The following is a 21,572-nucleotide window of genomic DNA, read 5'->3' as shown; positions in this document are numbered from 1 at the left end:
ATATATACAAAAATTTGAAAAAATTTCGGCCCGGGTGGCCATATATGTGGCTCCGTCCTTGCATGCAGGTGCCCATGGTGGTTGCCATGATATCAAAGCTCATATATATAAATATATATATATATACAATTTTGTTCCACTGCACCCAAGGTGCAGGGGAAATGGGGCACCAGCTATGTGTATTTCGTTTTATTTATTTATTTTTAAAATTATGCTGCTTTCTTCTTCCTTGAGTCTGCTTCATTTTTTTTCCCCTTAGAAGATACTTGTGGTGGTGGGGCGGAAATGGATCGTCCCGGGGGTGGTGGTGATGGCAAGTGACACGGTGGTGGTGAGGGTTTAATTTGGCCGGGGGTGACGGGTGGGCGGAGGTGATGTTGGTTAGGGTAGGCCGGGTGGGGTGGTGCTGTTGGTGGTGTTGGTGGCTGGTCTCGGTGGTGGTGTTGGTGGTTCTGGTGGAGGTGGTGGTGATGGTGCCCGGGGTGACGGTGGGCTGAGGTGATGGCGGTGATGGGTGGGGTGGGGTGGTGCGGCTGAGACAGCTAGTGGGGATTTGGAGAAGAGAAGAAGAGGGAAAGAAGACGATGCAATCTCAAAAATTAGGCCCAATTTGGGCCATTTGTTTAAATAAAAAAATTAAAAATAAAAAAGAAAAATACAAAAAAAAGGATGTTGACGCCAGCTGGGTTGCCAGCTCAGCCGGCGCCCAAGTTCCCCTAGGTGCAAGGAAACATTCCTATATATATATATATATATATTACAAGATATACTATAGGTTGTATTTACTTAATGACATTAATTATATATAGATAAATAATACTAAGACCAGTTTTTTCGGAACCATACCGGACCGACCGGTTTGACCGGAAACCGGTCGCCGAACCGGTCCGGTCCGACCTCAAAAACTGGAATACCGGTCCAAACCGGTCAAGAACCGAAAAACCGGTTCAATCGGATGAACCGGTTTTTCGAATTTTTTTAATTTTTTTTTTTGAAAATTTAATTTTTTTTATTTTTAAACCTTAGATTTAATATTTTTATATATAAATACATTATTATTTGAAACTTCTACTTCATTTAAAAAAATATTTTAATAATTATTTGTTTTTTAAAAAATAAATAATTTATTATTTTCATAATTTATAACTATAATTGATATTTTAAATAGATTTACATATTTATTTAGCTTTTAAACTATGTTAATATATATTTTATGTTTATTTATATAATTTTTGAGTTTTTAAAATTCCAAAATATATTATTTATTATATTAATTTATATAAACGGTTTTCTGGTTCGACCGTCCGGTTAAAACGGTTCGACCGGTTGTACCAATTTTTTAAGTAAACCGGTTTGGTCACCGGTCCGGTTATGAAGACACTGACTAAGACTATTAAACTAATTTTATAAGATGTTGAATAATGGTGCATAAACAATCACTTGTTTACTTTGGATCAATTTTGTGATTGATATTATGATTAAGTGACGAGTTACAATTTTACCCTTTGTGTATAATATATAATCTTATTTTTAGTTTTTATTTGTAAAATTGAGATAGTGATTTTTATTGAAGAATGCAAATTATTATTAATCCACATGTAAAATATTTTAATTGACCAAAATTATTGAGTATAAATATTATTTATTTTTTATAACAAAAAGTAATAAATTGAGTTAAAATTTTTTTTCCATGAATAAGTATAAAATCTAACGAAATGTATTAACCATATATTAAATTATTAGGATTTTTATTCAAGTTTTATAATTTTTAAATGGATATTTCGTATATTAAAATCAAATGAAATGTATTAATATATCTTAAAGTATTTGAAATTTATATCCATGTTACATAATTTTTTTAAATGAGGTTTTACGTTAATAAATATAATACGTCGACTGATTTATATTTATTGTAAAATTTAAGAGCACGAATTGCTTAGCCAACGAGTAATAAAATTATCTTAATGAAATTTAAGTAAAGTAATATTATAAACGCGGAAATATTTAGCCAATGGACATTTGATTTATATAACTAAAATTTAAATATAGTATATTCGAAGTGCGAATTATTTACCCAATGAACATTTAAATTATATAACAAAACTTTGAAAATGCACGAGTTATTTAGCCAACGAACATTTAAATTATATAACTGATATATAAATTACACCAACTAAATAGGCATAAATTACTTGATCGACTTAATAAATAGAATACATCTGAAAAAAAAAATTCGAAGTAGACGAGCATTAATATTTGAATTGCATAGGTAGGAAACATATTAAACTGAAATTTCAAAATTAAGATAAATGTTAGTGTGAGTGTGTGACAACATCACAAGCATATAATATTATATTAATATATATGTTGATTTGGAAAAAAAAAAATCATGTCAATATATTCGTTAGATGTGAATATATTTAATGTATATGTCTGAGTATGAATTATGGTTTCATCGGATTTACACCATTTAGTAAAAAAAGATAGTGGGAAAATCTGTTAAAAAGAGATAAAAATGGAAGCTGCTGATGCAAAAAAGTGCGAAACATCAAAGAGTAGTATTAAGGGAATCCATTCATGTAATCTTGCCATCTGGTTTACAAAATCCACTGGCAAATTACGCTTTAACTAAAAAGTTGGTAGCCCATTAATGGCCTATATAAGACAAGCTCTGCAGGCTTCCAAAAGACCATAAAACGTGAGTGAGTGAGTGTGCATGGTGTTTTCAATTCACATTAATTTTCTTGCGAGTGCCCTTTTTGCTGGTAAGTTTGAATCTTGAGGATTCCAGATTGATCTGAAGTTCAAGCAAGAATTTACTTTTTGGGGTGGAGGATTTGAACCTAGGCGTCGCTTGGGAAAGGTCGTGTGCCATCAAGTCGAGAGGCTTTTGATTTGGCCTTTTTGTGTTGAGATTTAGAGTTGGTTTTTGGTGTTTGTGATTTGTAGGTATGAAATGGGGATGTTTTAGATTTTAACGAGAATGAATCTTCGTTTTTCTTGCCCTCTTGTTATAATCTGATTCTTCAAGTGATTTTTATGCAGGAAAAATTCTTAATTTATTGCTTTTGTGCAGAAGGATCCCATGATTCAGTATTTTTATTTTTTTTCAATTTTTTTTTTGCAATTTTGCATAGGATTAATGATGTTTTCAAATGGACTTTTCTTTCTGTGTTTTTGTCATCGATCGATCCGGAGTTCATGATAGACTAATGATTTTAGCTTGCAAAATAATTTTCTAACTTGTTAAATATCTTTTCTATCACACATACGATTTGCACCAGGTTTGAGTTGTTTTAAGGTTACAAAACCAGTTTGCATCATGTCTAAGAAATCGCGGCGACAAGCACTTCAGTTGGAGAGAGATGTCAAGGACAATTCTTCACAAGACTCTTGCAAAGCAAAGTTTAGTGTCTTGGGTAATATGATGCTGGAGAAAACGCTGAAGTCGCGATCTGATCTGCTAATGAAGATCGCCAAAGCAAACGCATCCACATCGGATGCCCCTGCTCTTGCCTTACCTGTTAAAGAACCGGTTTCTGCATCAGCTGAAGCCAAATCCAATCCTTCTCAAGATCATCCTGGTTTGAAGGCCGAGACCAGTGTGTCTGAACCTGTGAAGCAAACGACCGATTACTACGCTGGAATCCCGTTCGATGAAGCTCTTCAAATGCACATCCCACGAGATGAGAAAGACAGACACATCCTGACACTAATGCCTCTAATGCAAGAACTTGAGAAGAAGCTCCAATACTGGAGTGACTGGGCGAAGGAGAAAGTTATGCAGGCTACTAAAAGACTTGCACAAGATCAGGGGGAATTGAAAAAGTTGAGGCAAGAGAAAGCAGAGGAGGAAAAGTTTAACAAGGAGAAGCAAGACATGGAGGACAGTGCCAACAAGAGAATCTTGGAAATGGAAACCGCGTTGTCCGAAGCTAACAACCAGGTCGAGGTGGCTAACGCCTATTTTCACAAGCTTCAAGAGGAGAATTCTTCGTTGAGGACGAGGATGGGGGTTTCTAGTCTTCGAGCAACGCAGTCTTGCCGACTCTTGGAGGACTCTATTGAGAGGGAGCAGGACGCGTTAAGGAAATGCCAATCGTTGGAAACTGAAAAGGGATTATGCCTGGATCAATTGGAAAGTGGAAAGAATAAAATAGCTGAGTTGAACAATCAGCTAGAAAAGATGAAAGAAGGCCAACTTCGGTTCGATGTATGCTTATGTTTATTCTTAAGTTGGTGGGAAAAAGATGGTTTCAACCTTTGTATCATCATATTATATATATGTTTAATTATATCTGATATGTAATTAGAACCCTGATGTGATGATTTGTTACAGGCTCTGGTGAGGAAAGAGGAGAGGGAGAAAGTGAAGGCTATTGCGAGTTTGGAATACCTTCAATCCAAAAAAGAGGAAGATGAAGCAATGGCCATAGCTGAGGCAGAAAGCATGACACACATGGCCGAGATGAACATTCAGAAAACCAAGCAAGATATCAAGAATCTTGAGAGTATGATGACTGAACTGAGACCAAAAGCCGAACGATCGAAAATAGCAGCTCTGAACTTGGGATACGGTTCCTGCGCCTCGAGCAGCAGCGATGATCTCTTCACATTCCGCGGGTTGAGTGTGCCCGTGTTGCAGCACAAGTTTGGGAGTAGTACTAGTGCTAGTGCACGTGCGAGGGAGTGCGTGATGTGCATGCACCGAGAGATATCGGTGGTGTTCTTGCCTTGCGCGCATCAGGTGCTTTGCGTGGACTGCAACATCCTCCACGAAAAGCAAGGGATGAATAATGGCTGCCCTTCCTGCAGAGCAACAATCGAGAGGCGGATTCATGCTCGATTTTGACAGGTTTAATGCATGTATTAATCTTCAAGACTTCAAGTGTTTCTATATTGATACATACAGTGGGGATATGCTGAAGGCTTTGGAACTTTTATTTACTTGAATTTGGTTACAGTTATGGTTTTTGAGATTGAATCTTCCTTTGTGTTTTTCTTCATGTCGCACTTGCATGCATGCACACTACACGCGGGCGCGCACGCAGGTCAAACACATATATATACATATATACTAGCCTCTTGTATGCCACGAATGGATTTTTTTAAATTTTTTTAAAAGATTAATTACCATAAAATATAGTTTTAAAAAAAAATTAATGAGATTTTTAGTTAAATTTGTTTTACGTAAATTGAATTTTTCATGGAAAGTTAAAAAAAGAACTAGGGTACTAGAAAGAGGGATATACTAGCCCTTTGTACAACGAGATGGATTTTTTAAAATAATTTTAAAAGGATTTAACATAAAATATATATATATTTTAGTTTTTAGATTATTTTGTTTCACGTGGCTTGAATTTTTTCGTGGAAAATGAAAAAAGAAATAGGGGGTTCGAAAGAGGGATATCTTTGATGATTTTAAAAATTACACCAAGACATTGTTTAGTCTCTATTATTGTTCAAAACAACGTACAAATTACAAAGTACATGAATTTAAAATGTGCTATAAATATTGGGATCGGAAAGGTTTAATTAGCCTAATCTTCGAGGTTTTATTGAACAATATTCATACAGTAGGAATGTGAAACGTTTGGAACTTGATTTACTTGAATTTGGTTTGAGGCGATGACTTACAAGATACAGCTATGCATGTAGTGAGATTGAATCTCTTTTGTAACACCAATCGAATATATATATAGAGTTTTGATCACATGAGCAATCATCATGGGTAACTACGTGAGCAACCGCTGGCGTGACAATCACTCATTAGGTGTACAAGATGCCACGTCTTGCCACATCAGCTGTTGCCCACGTGGTTGCTCATGTGATCAAAACTCTATATATATATATATATATATATATTCACACACTAGCCCTATGTGTTAGCAACAATTCGACTTTTTTAATCTGGTTAAAAAAGATTCAAAATAAAATATAATATTTTTTATTTTTAATAAGTTTTTCAGACTATTTGGGTTTAAATAAATTGAATTTTTCATGGGAAAGACAAGAAAGACATATGGGATTAGAAAGAGAGATAATTTGATAATTCTAAAAGTTACACCAAGGCATTGTTTGTCATTCTGAAGCAAACTCGTTTTTTTGGCTCGTTAAGCGAGTTCGTTTTCAAGCTCGTCAAGAATACAAAAGGAACTCGAGTTTGTTTTCATTTGATATATAATTTCTCGATAAAATTGAATATAACTTAATTTACAACATTATCATGGTCCAAAGCCTTGACCTCCAACCGAGCCCAATGTCGAAAAAATCCGTGAATTTCATTCATCAAAATTTTCGTTTTTTTATGAATTTCAAACAGCATTACTAACTCCTCAAGTCATAATATATCCTGAACACTTCGAATTTATTACAAATTCAATTCTAGATGTAAATTTTAGCGATCTCATGACCTTCGACTATTTCCAAACTGTACAAGTTCAAAGGTGCACTCTTGTCTACATTTTATTATACAGCCGCATTTATCATTCCAAAAATTTCATTATCAAAAGATCAAATAATTGATAAACTCAAAATGCAAGTTTCGGTTTTCTTTATACTTTTCAAACTAAATCTAAAGCTTCCAACTAAAAATATTAAACACAAGTTTCTAGCACTTATCCTTGAAGAAAATAAGTATTGCACATGCTTGGGTTCACAAATATATAAACTTTAATTGTGTGACTTAATTATTATAATACAATATATATTATTTTTAAATTCAAAAATTTTAATTTTTTTTTTAAAAAAGCGATTATATTTTTTGTAGTGACCCGTTTCGGATCACCTACTAATCATAAACTTAAGCATGCAATTAAACTTAAACATATAACATACTTAGAGATAAAAATGTGAAAACTTAAATAATTACCAATCCGGCAGAATACAATCGTTAAAATAATTGAAAACCTAAGATAAATAATATACAACTCAATCGAATAACAACTAAATATATACAGAATAAAAACTTAATATAAATCCTTAATTCGGTGATCTATGCTCCCTAGACCTAGTTACCGACCAAACAATGATTCAACTCCTAGTCAACCTGCAAACTTGCCCCGTCGGATAGGGTGTCCGTGATAAAAACACAAAAGTGAGTGCTACTGCCCAGAATATAAAGTACAAGTACACAAGTCAATATGATACATGCAACATGAAATATGAATGATTTGGTACACCGAGATCAAGATCTGGAATATCATGCGAACTTTTGAGTTGTTAGAGATTGAAGCCGGTATTATATTAATTTCTCTATTGAAGATTTAATTGGATTCGAATAGATTTTGTAATGAGTTATTCTTTGATTTCCAGGGGTCGGAGCTTTGATTGAGAAAGGTAAAAAGGCTGATATTGATTAATTAGGACTTGAACTCAAGATAGAGAATCTTCGAGTTTCTCTAAAATCACATACTTCTATGTTTATGTGTTCTTGACTGATAATGTGTTCATATTGTTCATATGGCATTCACATAACTACATCTCGAGTTGGATACAAACTACGAGGAGTTGGGATAATCGCATCAAGATCGGATACGAATCTTGATGTCGAGATCGGATATGAATCTCGATAGTAGAAGAAACTCATGAATAATATATTGCATATACATTATATCATGAATTGATATATGATCTTTGTTATTTGTTTATGTCTTTTTTACTAGGATTTATTCACACCGATTTATCCGGCTGTTGTCTTGTTTTATATGTGTGCTTGATAACAGGTGGGGCATGATCGAGTCAGAGATCGCGTGGATAGTTGGGACGTGAAGATAGAGTAAGGACTTGGTGTTTAGAAGTCGATTATATAATCGAACTTATATTGTATTTGAACTTGTATGAGTATGTATTGTATAGCCTAGAACCGAAGCATGTTCTACTAGATCGGATTTTTGTACAACTCTAGAACCGTCTTGTTCTGTAGTATGCTTATTGTATGAGCTTAATGCATGTTAAAATGAGTATTTGGAGTTGTGTTTGGGTTTCTATACCAGCTGTTGCCTTTGTTATTTTTCAGATTTTTATCAGGGCACGGACGTCCGTGTACCCTCGCTTTTGTGAATATTCAGATTTTGTTCATGCATGGACCCCGGACATGAATCTGTGCATAAGTCCGTATGATCAAGGTTTGAGGCAGTAGCTTGAAGTTTTTGAAAAGTTGGGCACAGATCGGGCACGGCACCCGATCGTACAATGAAAATCCTATGGCTGAGCCACCCTAGAAACAACTAGCTATCTCAAAAGGATACGTAAACTCAACATGGTATGACAATGTCGCATATAAATCATGAACAATAATATCATGCATATCATGATAGATAATAATGCAACACAATGTGTGCGCACGAGCGTGGCAGCAAAATCCATAGAAATTTGATGGAAGACGCATGCGAGTGAGCCTATATTGCATGCGCGCGAGATGAGAAAAAGTTCTGGTTTGTAAGCTTGCGCGCGCGAGGTCTTTGTTAGGCGCGCGCGCGTGTCGCAAAGAAGAAAAAATTCCGAGAATTTTATTTCATTTAGGAATTTAATTGGATGGGTTCCAAACACTATAAATAAAAATTTTTAATTATTTTTGAGGGTTCGGGAGTTCCAGATGCACAAAGGCTGACCGCATCTACTTGAGCAATTCTACAGTTTTTTCTTCTATTCTCGTTTTTTTTTTAGTTTATGATTTTAGACTTGGTTTAATTAATTATGTTTATTAATGAGTAGTAGTTTTTATTCGATCAAGGTCACGTGATTGGGCTAGAAAATTTATGTAAAAAACTTGATTTTTTTATTTGAGATTTTCAGACTTAATTTGATTTTATTTATTATCGAATTTATATCCGTCTTGTGAATTACCTGGCCAGTTATTTGCTTGCATGTTAGTTGATTCCAATTCGACAGAGGAGGTTTCAATTTTGATCACTTCGATATCCAATATAATGTAAAACTGACTAGAAATAGAATTCGGTTTCATTATGCGGTTTGGATGTAAACTGAATTTTCAAGTTATTCATGCATTCAAATTTGATTAGAATTACGAAAGATTAATCCGTCAAATTTGAATAGGTTTGATTGTTCTAGAATTAGTCCTTTGAACAAGGAAAATTCCCGTGAAGTAAGATTAAGTCTGATGTCTTAGGTCGACTGCTTGTTACATGAATTGTCTGGTACCTACGTGTGTCCTTGATCGTTTGGTTTACAACTTTACAAGGTAGTTGGTAGTTACCTTTCCCAATAACCATATGATGAATTTACCCCACTTTCCATATTTGAATTATTAAACTTTCAATCTCTTCAATTCGTTCTTTTCTGTTACTTCTCTTGTCATCAAGTTTAACATGTTTGTTATCTTTGAAAATATTGACAACCAAATTTAAATGATTCTCCTATCTAGGCCTTGTCTGTTATAGAGACTTTGGTGGTGCATGGATCTGATCGTGCTATTGATGACATAGTCTAACATACTTTTTAGATATTTGTACGCATTTTTTCTTCTGCCTATCTTCTATGTGATCAATATCTTGTTATCTAATTCGAAATTAACATACCAAGTCTTCTTATTAGATTCTAACCGAGTTCATTCTCACTCTTTTACTTTCTCTAGTCTCTAGCAAGTTTTGGGTATGTTGAGCCAAGTGGGAAGGATGTGGGGATTAATGTGAGGAAAAAGGCAGAAACTATTGTGGCTCTTTTAAGTAACGAAGACAAAATACAAGAAGCGAGGAACAAAGCTTCTGAAAATCGTGATAAGTAAGATCGTGTTTTGAGGTTGTATATGGATGTTTCAATAATGGGGTACTTGCGATTTTTAATCAATTGTAGGTATGTTGGACTTTCATCATCTGGAATAATGTACAAGTCAAGCAATGTCCTCAGTTAGTGGCGGGGGCTTTAGTAACATCGGCAAAGACGAATTTGGTAATAGCAGTGTTGGTGATAGAATCAAGAATAGTTATAAGAGCAATGATCGATATGATGAAGATAAATATGAGAAGCCTGCCAAATCAAAGAAAAAATCTTCTCGTGATTCTAGGTTTGCAGTTTTCTACTGTTGATGTCAAGAGTTGTTCTTTGTTCTCCTCTATTTCTACACAATTGTAATTGTAAAGTATGTTGCGATCTGTTGCTGATCAACTAGATGATTTGAAATTGTAGTGTGTTTCATGTTTTTGTTTTTGGTGCATGACGGTTTTTACATGAATAGTTTGAAAGATGCTTATTTTATTTTATTTTATTCTTTTTGCGTATGTAATTGGTGGTTTGCTTCCTCTAAATATGAAGAAAAATTTCAGGAAGGGTCAGGGCTCGACAGCTAGTGGAAGTGGTGCATCAAATACAATAAAAACGAGTGTGCCAGATAAGTTTGCATCAATTACCTCCCAAAGCTCAAATGTGCAAACAAAATAAGTTTGGTGATGATGATTTTGATCCACGGGGGACTTCAAGTCCAAGTAATCTTTCTGTCGAGCTTCGTTTTGATGATGTGTATCTGAATGAGCTATTATATATTTACTATTTTTCTGAGCTAGGGTTCCATCTTCCTCATTGATTTGGAACTTTTTTTTTTATAATATATTTGCTATTGACCGAATCTTCTGCTGGAAGTAATCAAGTTGATTTTTTTGGGCAAAATTTTGTTGATGATCTCTTGGATGCACCAATATCCGGTTCGACAGATAAGTTTCTTCTGAAAATGATCCATCAGAGGCTGATTTGTTTGATGATGCTGCTGTTGTATCCACAACACCCCAGCCACTAGTAGATAAAATTCCTAGGCCCCAGGTAAGCTTAAGTGGACTCGAGTGCAAATACATGTGCAGTTGTACCTCTTGATAAAATTGGGAGAAAGTGCCTTCGTATTTTTCTTCAAAAATGTAAAGAAATATTACCGAGTCATTTGAGTTTAAATTTCATGTCATAATCCCTGTTGATTCTTATTTCTCCTCGTCTCTCTTATTTGGAAGTTCACTTTTATTTTGCCTGCTATCAAAGGGGTTTTGTAGTTTAGCATTAATTTAATTCAAAAGAAATGCTCCTTGTCTCTCAAACCAATCATATGTAGTAGCTTCATTTCGTCTTACTCGTACAAAATGGCTTTCATTTTCTGTGCCTTGTAGACAAATGCAGACAAATGTTGATTTATTTGCTTCTCAGCCTGCTCCTGCTGTTTCTTCACCAACGGATTTATTTGCTGCACCTGAACCAGCTCCACAGCATGATAACAATGCTTCAAAATCTGATGCAACTAACAGCACATTTGATCTATTTGCTGCGATTCCACTGAACAACTTTGATGAATTTGCTTCTATTAGCTTAATCAATTCTCACACATATCCTTCATCAACAGCATCCAACCAAAATTCTTTCGGCGGAGGAAGCCATGGGAACGCAAATGGATCTCCACTTGAAACCAAGTCTCCACCCAAGAAGGATGCATTTCAAGTAAAATCTGGAATATGGACATATTCTTTGAGCCGGGGACTTATCGACCTGAATATAACAGCTCGTAAGTATTTCATTATCACCTCCCATGTATTATAAGTAATCTCCGTATCCTTCTTTTCGGTTTATTCCTTTTCATGCTGAGAATTATTCCAAGTTCCAACTCTAGCAGACAATGTTCCAAACATTATACTTTATGCTGATACTTTGGGCATATCCTTGTATTCAAGCAGCCAAGAAAGTCAACTTAGCGGATGTAGGTATTGTTGGTGGGCTGAGTGATAGATCTGAAGAAAAAGAAAAAGGACCTTTGCCTTCAATTTACCAGGATCGAGCTATGGGCATTGTGAAAGAGTGGGTGCCCGGTTAGCCAACTTATGGCTAAGGGCTTTTATGACTCTATGTAAAACAATTTTTTGTTTAATATAATTTACACTTTTATAATGGCATTGACTTTATCTTTCTTCATAATGTTATATTATGATATACTATTGTTGTTTTGATAAAGACCTTGAATATACTATAGTGTATGTAAGATGTGGTAGCACATGGGGATGGCTATCATGAAACACATCTTATAGTCACTGTATATTCTAAACAGTTCCTAGTCAATTGAGTCGTCAGCAAATAAGGATAAGGATCGCTCGAGATTGAGACTAGCATTTGCGATGCCGAGTACCACGTTTCATTGGTATGGAACATAGAGATGTTCAAAGCATGCAAATGGATATTCATATGATGAATGATCGAACTACCCTATTCGAACTTTCCAAGTGGTTATCACTTATCGAGTGGATAAAGTCCGCGGTTTTGGTTGTACACCATTAGTCCTTATTACTTGAAACATCATTGAGACTCTATATGCTAGTACTGTACTTTGACTCGTTTACCGACTCTATTGGAGTCATCAGGTGTCGGGATTGGGTACAGTTACGACACATATAGGAGTCGATGCTTTGTTGTCAAGGATTCACCACATACTTGCGAGTGTGGATATCCTATGTGATCTGAGGAGATATTAGTGTGACGAATCTCTGGCCAGAGTACATGATGTGTTTTAGGTTACTTGGTGTTCCTAGTAACACATGCGATGTCACTAATAGATCTCCAAGATGTTGTGCATAGTTATCGAATCTCGAACGACTCTTGATGCACCAATGGTTGTTGATTCGATCGGGAAATTTGGTTGAAGGGACCGTACTGTACGCTAACTAAAATCTACTGGTTCTTGTAGGCACTATCAGTAATACCTAGAGAATCATGGGGCGATGTTGCTAGGCGCTCTTACCATGATTCGATGGGTAAGTCGGAAATTGTTGTTCCGAGTCACAAGGAGTTGTGAGCCCACGACTAGCTGTATTCCTGAACCATTGAGGGTTACACAAGTAATGATTTACTAAAACCCCGTAGAGATAATTAAATTTAAAGAGTTAAATTTAATGAAAGAGAAGTTGAACTTCTTAACTAAAGGGAGTGGGATTTCCTAAAATGACACAGGGATGAGCATTTTTGGAAATCACTGAATTCGGATTCAGAAAAATTATCTTGACTCTAAAAGATGCAGAAATGGTTTCTATGCACATTGGTGAAATTAGTTTATCAATCGGAGTCACGATGAATTTTATATTAGAACAACGCGCTTGTTGGGCTTAAGTTATGGATTGTGGGCCCTAAGGAGTTAGAGTCCAAATACAGTTATAACTTAATCTAGTCTAGAAATTATCTATAAATATACTGCAGTGTTCGAAAATTCCATGAGATTTTCAGTCTTGCAATTTTCGAATTTCAGCCTATATTATTTAAGGGAATTTTCGAAATCCTCTGTCCCTTTGGAGAAAATTCGACTTGTGATTTTTGTGAAAAATTACAAATCGAATTAACAGATCATATCTGTTTATTCTCTACGTAAAACTTCTGATTGATTTCTAGTGCAGTCAATCAGAGGGTTTTTGTTTTTCATTCGTGGACCTAATTCCGTAGTTAGATCGTGACTGTCATCGGTTCCCGGGATTTACAAGAAGAGCAGATTAAATTCTGTTGGAGTCCACGATCAAGCCTTTGCTTGACGAGGTAAAAATTTAACTGTGTTTTATTTTTAATTGAATAAATTTAATCGTAAAAGTTTTGATATCCATATATGGAATCGTTCCATATAATAAAATAAAAATTTTAAACTTCCGCTACACCGGGTATCAATTTTTATTTGATCTGAACACCGTTTTCCGACACATTGGTTCAGGACTTGGTAGATCGAGAGTCGCTTCAACGACATCAACAATTGATATTGAATTTTTCTCCAGTCTTAGCAGCCAACAATATGAATTCGGGAGCTTTTGGAAGTGAAATTCCTCTGAAACGTTTGTCATTTTGGGGAAATTGATGAATAAGGTGCCGTGCATACCCAAATCTATGTTTGGTTTTTAACTATTTCGTAGATGGGGGTAATTTGTTTTATGATTCGCATGGTTGCTTACGTTTGTTTGTGTAAAATTACAGCTAAAATCTTGGCTATCATGGTATACCAAGAATTTGGTATGCTTTTCAAATTAAAACCATTCAAAACGTCAGTGTGTGTATGTTCTTATCATCTTGAGAATATCTTTCCGGTCAGTGAGAAATTAAATCTCGTTCAGAGCAATTGGACCATTCAAACTATAAAAACTCAAAAATGGTTAACATAATAGAAGAAAAATGCTGGTTTGTTGGTCATTTTCTACTATATTCAAATAGCCTGTTTCTTTTTGGAAAATAATGAAAATTTGTATCCTACCACATATAATGTTTATTTTTTTCTTCGTCTTTGTACTTATATCTCCGTTGTCTTAAATTATTTTAGGAATGGAAATTATCACTGAGTTTATAAAAAATAAATACAAATAATTAAAGGATATGATTGGCACGATTGCTCCTCCCACTGGTCTCTTTACAAACATGTGGATCTATCTAAGGTTCGAATCTCCGTTCTCGATCGTGTTCAATCTATTTCTTTTATGGTTTGTTCCCTTTTATTGATTTTTTTTATTGTGTTTTTTTGTTGTCACACTCTACTGCGTCTAAAAGTTCATATTTCTGTGGGTTTCAATAATACCTAGTATGCCTATTACAGTGTCCCAATCGAATTAGGAATGCAGTAATCTAAAGTTGGTGCTACACGTTAATAAATGGACGAGGTTTGATCGAGGCAATAATGTCTAAAAGTTCATATTTCTGTGGGTTTCAATAATGTTTTAGTTCAAGATGAGAAATGAGAATGTTGAGAGGGGGATTGTGTGACTGACACTTATGGACTATGGTGTCTGTTTATAATTTTTGCTTCTGGATATACCTCTGTGTTAATAGCTATTCTCGGTGCACGCGCGTAAAGTGTATATTTACAAAAAATAAAAAATATTTCTTGAACTTTTATAGTGTTCATATGTTCGAATTTTCTGAATAAGTTGTGTGCAGATGCAAATAACAAGTGTGCACCTTTTTCATGTCTTAGGCCTAAATTACAACATTATATCATTTGCTTTTTCATCATTGAATCTTTTAGATCGATGTCATAAATCTGTTGTATCAAATAATAATTAGATGTCACATTTTTAAGCCCGAAATTAATGAATAGTTTTACTGCCCCCAAGGTTTCTGCATTGAATGAAGCAATTTCTTGAAGTGTGAAGTCGGTATTCAGGACTTGAGAGCAGCGCCTTAATTCTTCAGAGGTATTCAGCATATGGTTACATCAAGTTGCAATGATCTCTGTATTTCCTTCCTTCATGTATGCCATTAGTATCAAAGATCATATTTTTGATCTAGAAAACTGCATGAACTTGGGCATCTTCTCTTGTGACGGAGTACTAGTTTATTGTTCTTGAATATGATTCACCAGGTTCTAGTCAATATGGATCCATCCTCTTTCTTGGCATGACATGCTAGAGCAATGTTCGAGTGTATGCGGTGCACATTTGGTATAATGATCAGATGTGTGAAAAAATGGCAGCATGAAGGATTATACTTCCAAAATTACTTGCCATCCTTGTGCGTTATCGCTCTCATAAAAGCTAGCCCTTCAATGATTCTTATGCTGATTTGAACCATAACAGGGTCATTTGGAAAGCAACGATGGCGATCTAGAGTTGATTGTATTTATTCCCTAAGTGTTGATTCAGTTATCCTAAACAAGACATTATTAATAGCTCCTTTTATTTTTAACTAAGAAACTAAACCATGGAGCCAATAAGACAGAAGAACGAAGTGCCTAACAGAAAGTTTTGACACTGCAGCATCTATATTTCATTTTCCTACTTGTAGCACTTGCTAAGTTAATTTTGCTTAAATTTTTATAATCTTTATGTCTTCACTGAATCCTGTGTGTAGATTTACATCAGATGATGGGACCAACCCTTCAAAAATGAGAAGTGTGAGTTCGTGCAAGCAACATCTGTTTTTGTATCAACTCAGGTACTTCTGCATGCAAAAAAAAGGGATCCATATCACATCCATTTCTCTTCTGAATCCCATTTTTGTGCAGCTGAAGAGAGATGTGGTCGCAACAATCGTCTACGAAGTCATGCCAAATCCTTCGGATCACAATTAAGCTTTCATGGAACTTCGTTGTGATTTTGTGTTCGTCTTCTAGGATGGATTTTAGGTATTGAAAGTAGTGTTGAAGAAAGAGGACGACCTCCCATTGTCTTTGGTTGGACTCGGTCCATTTTTAACTTGTAACACAACGATCTTTTGTTGGATGTTTCTGCAGAACAAGGGCAGACACATGTGGTGGAATTTCACATGTGGAATAAGATAAGTCCACAAGTTATTTGCAATATAAGACCAAATCCAATTATGAGAGAAATGAAAATATTTACGATCTGTTGTGAAAAAGTAAAAATTTACGATAAAAAGTAAATACTCCAAAACTCAAAATATATCAAACTCTACACTTTATAATATTTTTCTCTCAACTCAATTGTATTTTTCATTACAAATGAAGACCTATTTATAGATCCACATTTGAGATTAGTCCAAAAATAAATACATCATCATCTACATCATCACACACTAATTTTTCACATTTTACAACTCAATATTCAACATTCAACATTCAATATTCAACATAATATTAATAATAATAATATTTTTCAACACTCCCCCTTGTGATGATGATCGTGATATGATGACTGTCTTCATTACGTGTTTTATACTGCCTCGTTAAAAACCTTACTAAGAAAAACCCAGTGGGATAAAAACCATAGTAAGGGAAAAAGAGTGCAGCCACGTAAACTCCCCCTCATGTTAACATGAGTGATTCTTCACATATTTCGCAGATTGCGCATCCCAATGTTGTATATATGTTTTTTGAATATCGTCGTGGGAAGTGCCTTTGTGAAGAGATCTGATGAGTTCTCACTTGATTGAATATAACAGATATCAATATCTTTATTCTTCTCAAGCTCTTGAGTGTAGGCAAAGAACTTTGGGGGTATATGTTTTGTTCTGTCACTTTTGATGTATCCTTTTTTCATTTGAGCAATACATGCATCATTGTCTTCATACAACGTCACAGGCTTCTTGTCTACTGATAATCCACAAGAAGTTTGGATATGTTGTGTCATTGATTTTAGCCAAACACATTCACGGCTTGCTTCATGTAGCGCAATAATCTCAGTGTGATTTGATGAAGTTGTTACGAGTGTTTGTTTCTGTGAACGCCAAGAAATTGCGGTGCCTCCACGAGTAAATACATATCCGATTTGAGAACGTGCCTTATGTGGATCAGATAAATATCCAGCATCAGCATAACCAATGATACTTTGATTGGTGTCTTTTGAGTACAAAAGTCTCAAATCTGTTGTTCCTCGTAGATAACGAAATATATGTTTAATTCCGTTCCAGTGCCTCTTTGTTGGATATGAACTGAATCTTGCCAATATATTTATAGCAAAAGATATATCAGGTCTAGTGCAATTTGCAAGATACATAAGGGCACCAATGGCACTTAGATATGGTACTTCTGGACCAAGAATAACTTCATCATCTCCACATGGACGGAATGGATTCTTTTTTATGTTTAATGATCTTACAACCATTAGAGTACTTAATGGATTTGATTTATCCATATTAAAACGTTTAAGGATCTTTTCTGTATAATTTGCCTGGTGAACAAAAATTCCACATTCTTTTTGTTCGATTTGCAAACCCAGACAATACTTGGTTTTTCCAAGATCCTTCATTTCGAATTCTTCCTTCAAGTACATCATAACTTCTTGAATTTCTTTATTCGTTCCAATGATGTTTAAATCATCAACATATACAGCAATAATTACACATCCGTATGTTGTTTTCTTGATGAAAACACAAGGGCATATTGGATCATTTACATATCCCTTTTTCATCAAGTGATCACTTAGCCGATTATACCACATTCGGCCTGATTGCTTCAACCCATATAATGATCTTTGCAATTTTACAGAATAAAATTCTCTGGGTTTTGAACTTTGTGCTTCAGGCATCTTAAATCCTTCAGGGATTTTCATGTATATATCACTATCAAGTGATCCGTATAAGTAAGCTGTAACAGCATCCATAAGACACATTTCCAAATTTTCAGACACTGCCAAACTAATCAAATATCGAAATGTAATTGCATCCATAACAGGAGAATACGTTTCTTCATAATCAATTCCAGGCCTTTGAGAAAAACCTTGTGCAACAAGTCTAGCTTTATATCTGACTATTTCATTTTTCTCATTTCGCTTTCGAATAAAAACCCATTTGTATCCAACAGGTTTTACACCTTCAGGTGTGAGGACTATAGGTCCAAAAACATTACGTTTATTCAGCGAATCCAATTCAACCTGGATGGCATCTTTCCATTTGGCCCAATCATGACGAGTTTTACATTCACCAAAAGATTTTGGTTCATGATCCTCATTTTCATTTACGATGTCACAAGCCACATTATAAGAAAATATCTCATCAATATCTTCTATGTCTTTTCGGTTCCATATTTTTCCAGTATTAATATAATTGATAGAGATTTCACGATTCTCGTCAGTTTGTGGTTCTGACAGAATATTTTCATCATCAGGTGATTCTTCTGGAACACCATTTTCTATTTTATGATCGTCGTGTTTCTCTATGCCTTTTCTTTTCCGAGGATTTTTATCCTTGGAACCGACTGGTCTTCCACGCTTCAAGCGTTTTATGACATCATGAGTGTCTTCAATTTGTTTCTTTGGAATTTCAATTCGAGCAGGGGCATTTACAGCATGTATATATGATTTTGTTACCCCTTTTGTGTCTGCAAATGCATCTGGCATTTGATTTGCAATTCTTTGCATGTGCACAATTTGTTGTACATCTTTCTCACATTGTTTGGTCCTTGGATCCAAATGTAACAATGATGGTACATACCATGTGATTTCTTTTTCGATGTGTTTCCTTTCTCCCCCTAACACTGGGAAGATTTCTTCATTAAAATGACAATCAGCAAAGCGTGCTGTAAACACATCACCTGTCTGAGGCTCAAGATATCGAATGATTGATGGACTATCATAACCGATATAAATACCGATTTTTCTTTGTGGACCCATTTTTGATCGTTGAGGTGGTGCAATAGGAACATACACCATACATCCAAAAATTCTCAGATGAGAGATATTTGGTTCTTTACCAAATGCAAGTTGCAATGGGGAGAATTTATGATATGCACTTGGTCTGATGCGAATTAATGCCGCAACATGTAAAATTGCATGTCCCCATATAGAAATAGGGAGTTTTGTTTTCATAATCATTGGTCTAGCAATCAGTTGTAGACGTTTAATCAATGATTCAGCTAATCCATTTTGCGTATGAACATGAGCTACAGGATGTTCAACAGTGATTCCCATTGACATACAATAATTATTGAAAGTGTGGGATGTAAATTCTCCAGCATTATCAAGTCTTATTTTCTTGATTGTATAATCGGGAAATTGATTTCGCAATTTTATTATTTGAGTCATCAATCTTGCAAATGCCACATTCCGAGTTGACAATAAGCATACATGTGACCATCTGCTAGAGGCATCGATCAATACCATAAAGTATCGAAATGGTCCACATGGTGGATGAATTGGCCCACAAATATCACCCTGAATACGTTCAAGAAATATTGGTGATTCAGTTTGGATTTTAGCTGGCGATGGTCTTATAATAAGTTTTCCAAGAGAACATGCTTTACATTGAAACTTATTATTCTGAAAGATTTTCTGGTCTTTCAATGGATGACCATGCGTATTTTCAATAATTCTTCGCATCATTATTGAACCAGGATGTCCCAATCGATCATGCCAATTTGTTAATATTGAAGAATTATTAACCACCATATTTGATTCGATTGGCCTTATATGTGTATAATGCAATCCAGTAGGGAGCATTGATAATTTTTCAACCACATATTTATTTCCTGATTTATATGTGGTAAGACACATATATTTCTGATTTCCATCAATTATCGTCTCAGTATCATACCCATGAGAGTATATGTCATTAAAACTCAACAAATTTCTTTTCGATTGTGGTGAATATAAAGCATCATTTATCAGAAATTTTGTACCATTAGGTAACAAAAAATGTGCTTTTCCACAACCTTCAATCAAGTCTACAGGACCTGATATGGTATTTACCATTGTTTTTGTTGGTTTTATTTCCAAGAAATATCTTTCATCTCGCAGAATAGTGTGTGTTGTACCACTATCTGGTATGCAAATTTCCATGTTTGCTCATAACATTTTCCATATCAAACTTCACAAAAAAAATGCAATAAAGAAAAATTAAGTACAATACAAATGCAAAATATAACATGCTTTATAATACAAGAATGCATGAAAAATACAAATTTGTTACAATGTAGTCCCACCAATATTTAATCAATGTCTTCGAAATCATTCAAAAAATCTGCAGCATTGAAACTAGTTGAACCAATTAAACGGACACTATCTTCAACAAAATTTGTCTCTTTTTCTTTTCCCTTTGTCGATTCTTTATAGAGCTTACATAGGTGCTCAGGGGTTCGACAAATATGTGACCAATGTCCTGGAGTGCCACATCTATAACAAACACTCTCAGATCTTTTTGAGTGATTTTCATTTTCACTCGTATTTTCATGCTGCCTTTTTGGTGGGTGATTCGTGACGTTCTTTTGAGATGAGTTATTGAAATAACTACCTCGATTATTTTCATATCCACGGCCACGACCACGACCGTGATAATTTTTACGTCCACGCCCATTTCCTCGACCTCGTCCACGACCAAAATCTGGTCTATGCCTTTGATTTTGGTTTTCATTTTTCATTACGACATTTGCTTCAGAAAATGCCGTTGATCCAGTGGGTCGGGATTGATGATTTCTTACTAACAATTCGTTGTTCTTTTCCGCCACAAGAAGACATGCGATTAGTTCGGAATATCTCGAAAATCCACGCACTCTATACTGTTGTTGTAGAGTTATATTCGATGCGTGAAAAGTGAAAAATGTTTTCTCAAGCATTTCCATCTCTGTGACTTCAAGTCCACAGAATTTCAATTGTGAGACTATTCGATACATCGCTGAATTATAATCACTGACTTTTTTAAAGTCTTGGAATCTTAACATATTCCATTCATCACGGGCGGTCTGGAGTATAACTTCCCTTATATGCTCAAATCTTTCTTTCAGCCCTTTCCATAAAATCATTGGGTCTTTTTCTGTGAGATACTCACATTTCAATCCTTCATCAAGATGTCTACGTAAGAAAATCATAGACTTTGCCTTTTCTTGTGAGGATGATATATTATTTTCTTTTATGGTATCACTTAGACCCAATGACTCAAGATGCATTTCTACATCGAGAGTCCATGGCATGTAATTCTTTCCGGTGATATCGAGCGCAACGAATTCAATCTTTGTCAAGTTTGACATGGTGGTACTAGAAAAATAACAATGCATTTTATTAGTTAATTTCTATTAATATGACAATACAAAATAATTGATAAACGATGAGTACAAGTACGTGTACAAATAGAAAAAAAGTATGTGGTGGAAAATCGTTGGTGAGTACAAGACTCGTGAGCATGATGATCATAGTCGTTATGAAAAATAGCCTTATAAATGCCATCATCTTTATCTTCGAAAA

The 21,572-nt window shown here is 35.0% G+C and overlaps 1 protein-coding gene and 1 pseudogene across 1 annotated transcript; both read left to right on the top strand.

Annotated features, from left to right (window-relative positions):
- The first annotated feature begins 3,322 nt into the window (after positions 1-3,322).
- On the top strand, positions 3,323-4,852 carry LOC140874301 (putative E3 ubiquitin-protein ligase RF4). Its single transcript, XM_073277573.1, has 3 exons — positions 3,323-4,213; positions 4,340-4,623; positions 4,675-4,852. Exons 1-3 carry the CDS (start codon positions 3,323-3,325, stop codon positions 4,850-4,852), a joined length of 1,353 nt encoding a protein of 450 aa, XP_073133674.1.
- Positions 4,853-9,857: 5,005 nt separating this feature from the next.
- On the top strand, positions 9,858-13,776 carry LOC140874300 (clathrin interactor EPSIN 1-like; annotated as a pseudogene).
- Positions 13,777-21,572: the final 7,796 nt, after the last annotated feature.

Source organism: Henckelia pumila, chromosome 1, assembly GCF_033568475.1.
Source record: "Henckelia pumila isolate YLH828 chromosome 1, ASM3356847v2, whole genome shotgun sequence".
Taxonomy (NCBI): Eukaryota; Viridiplantae; Streptophyta; class Magnoliopsida; order Lamiales; family Gesneriaceae; genus Henckelia; species Henckelia pumila.
Note: the sequence above shows the minus strand (reverse complement) of the source record. Positions and strands in the feature narration are given on the sequence as shown.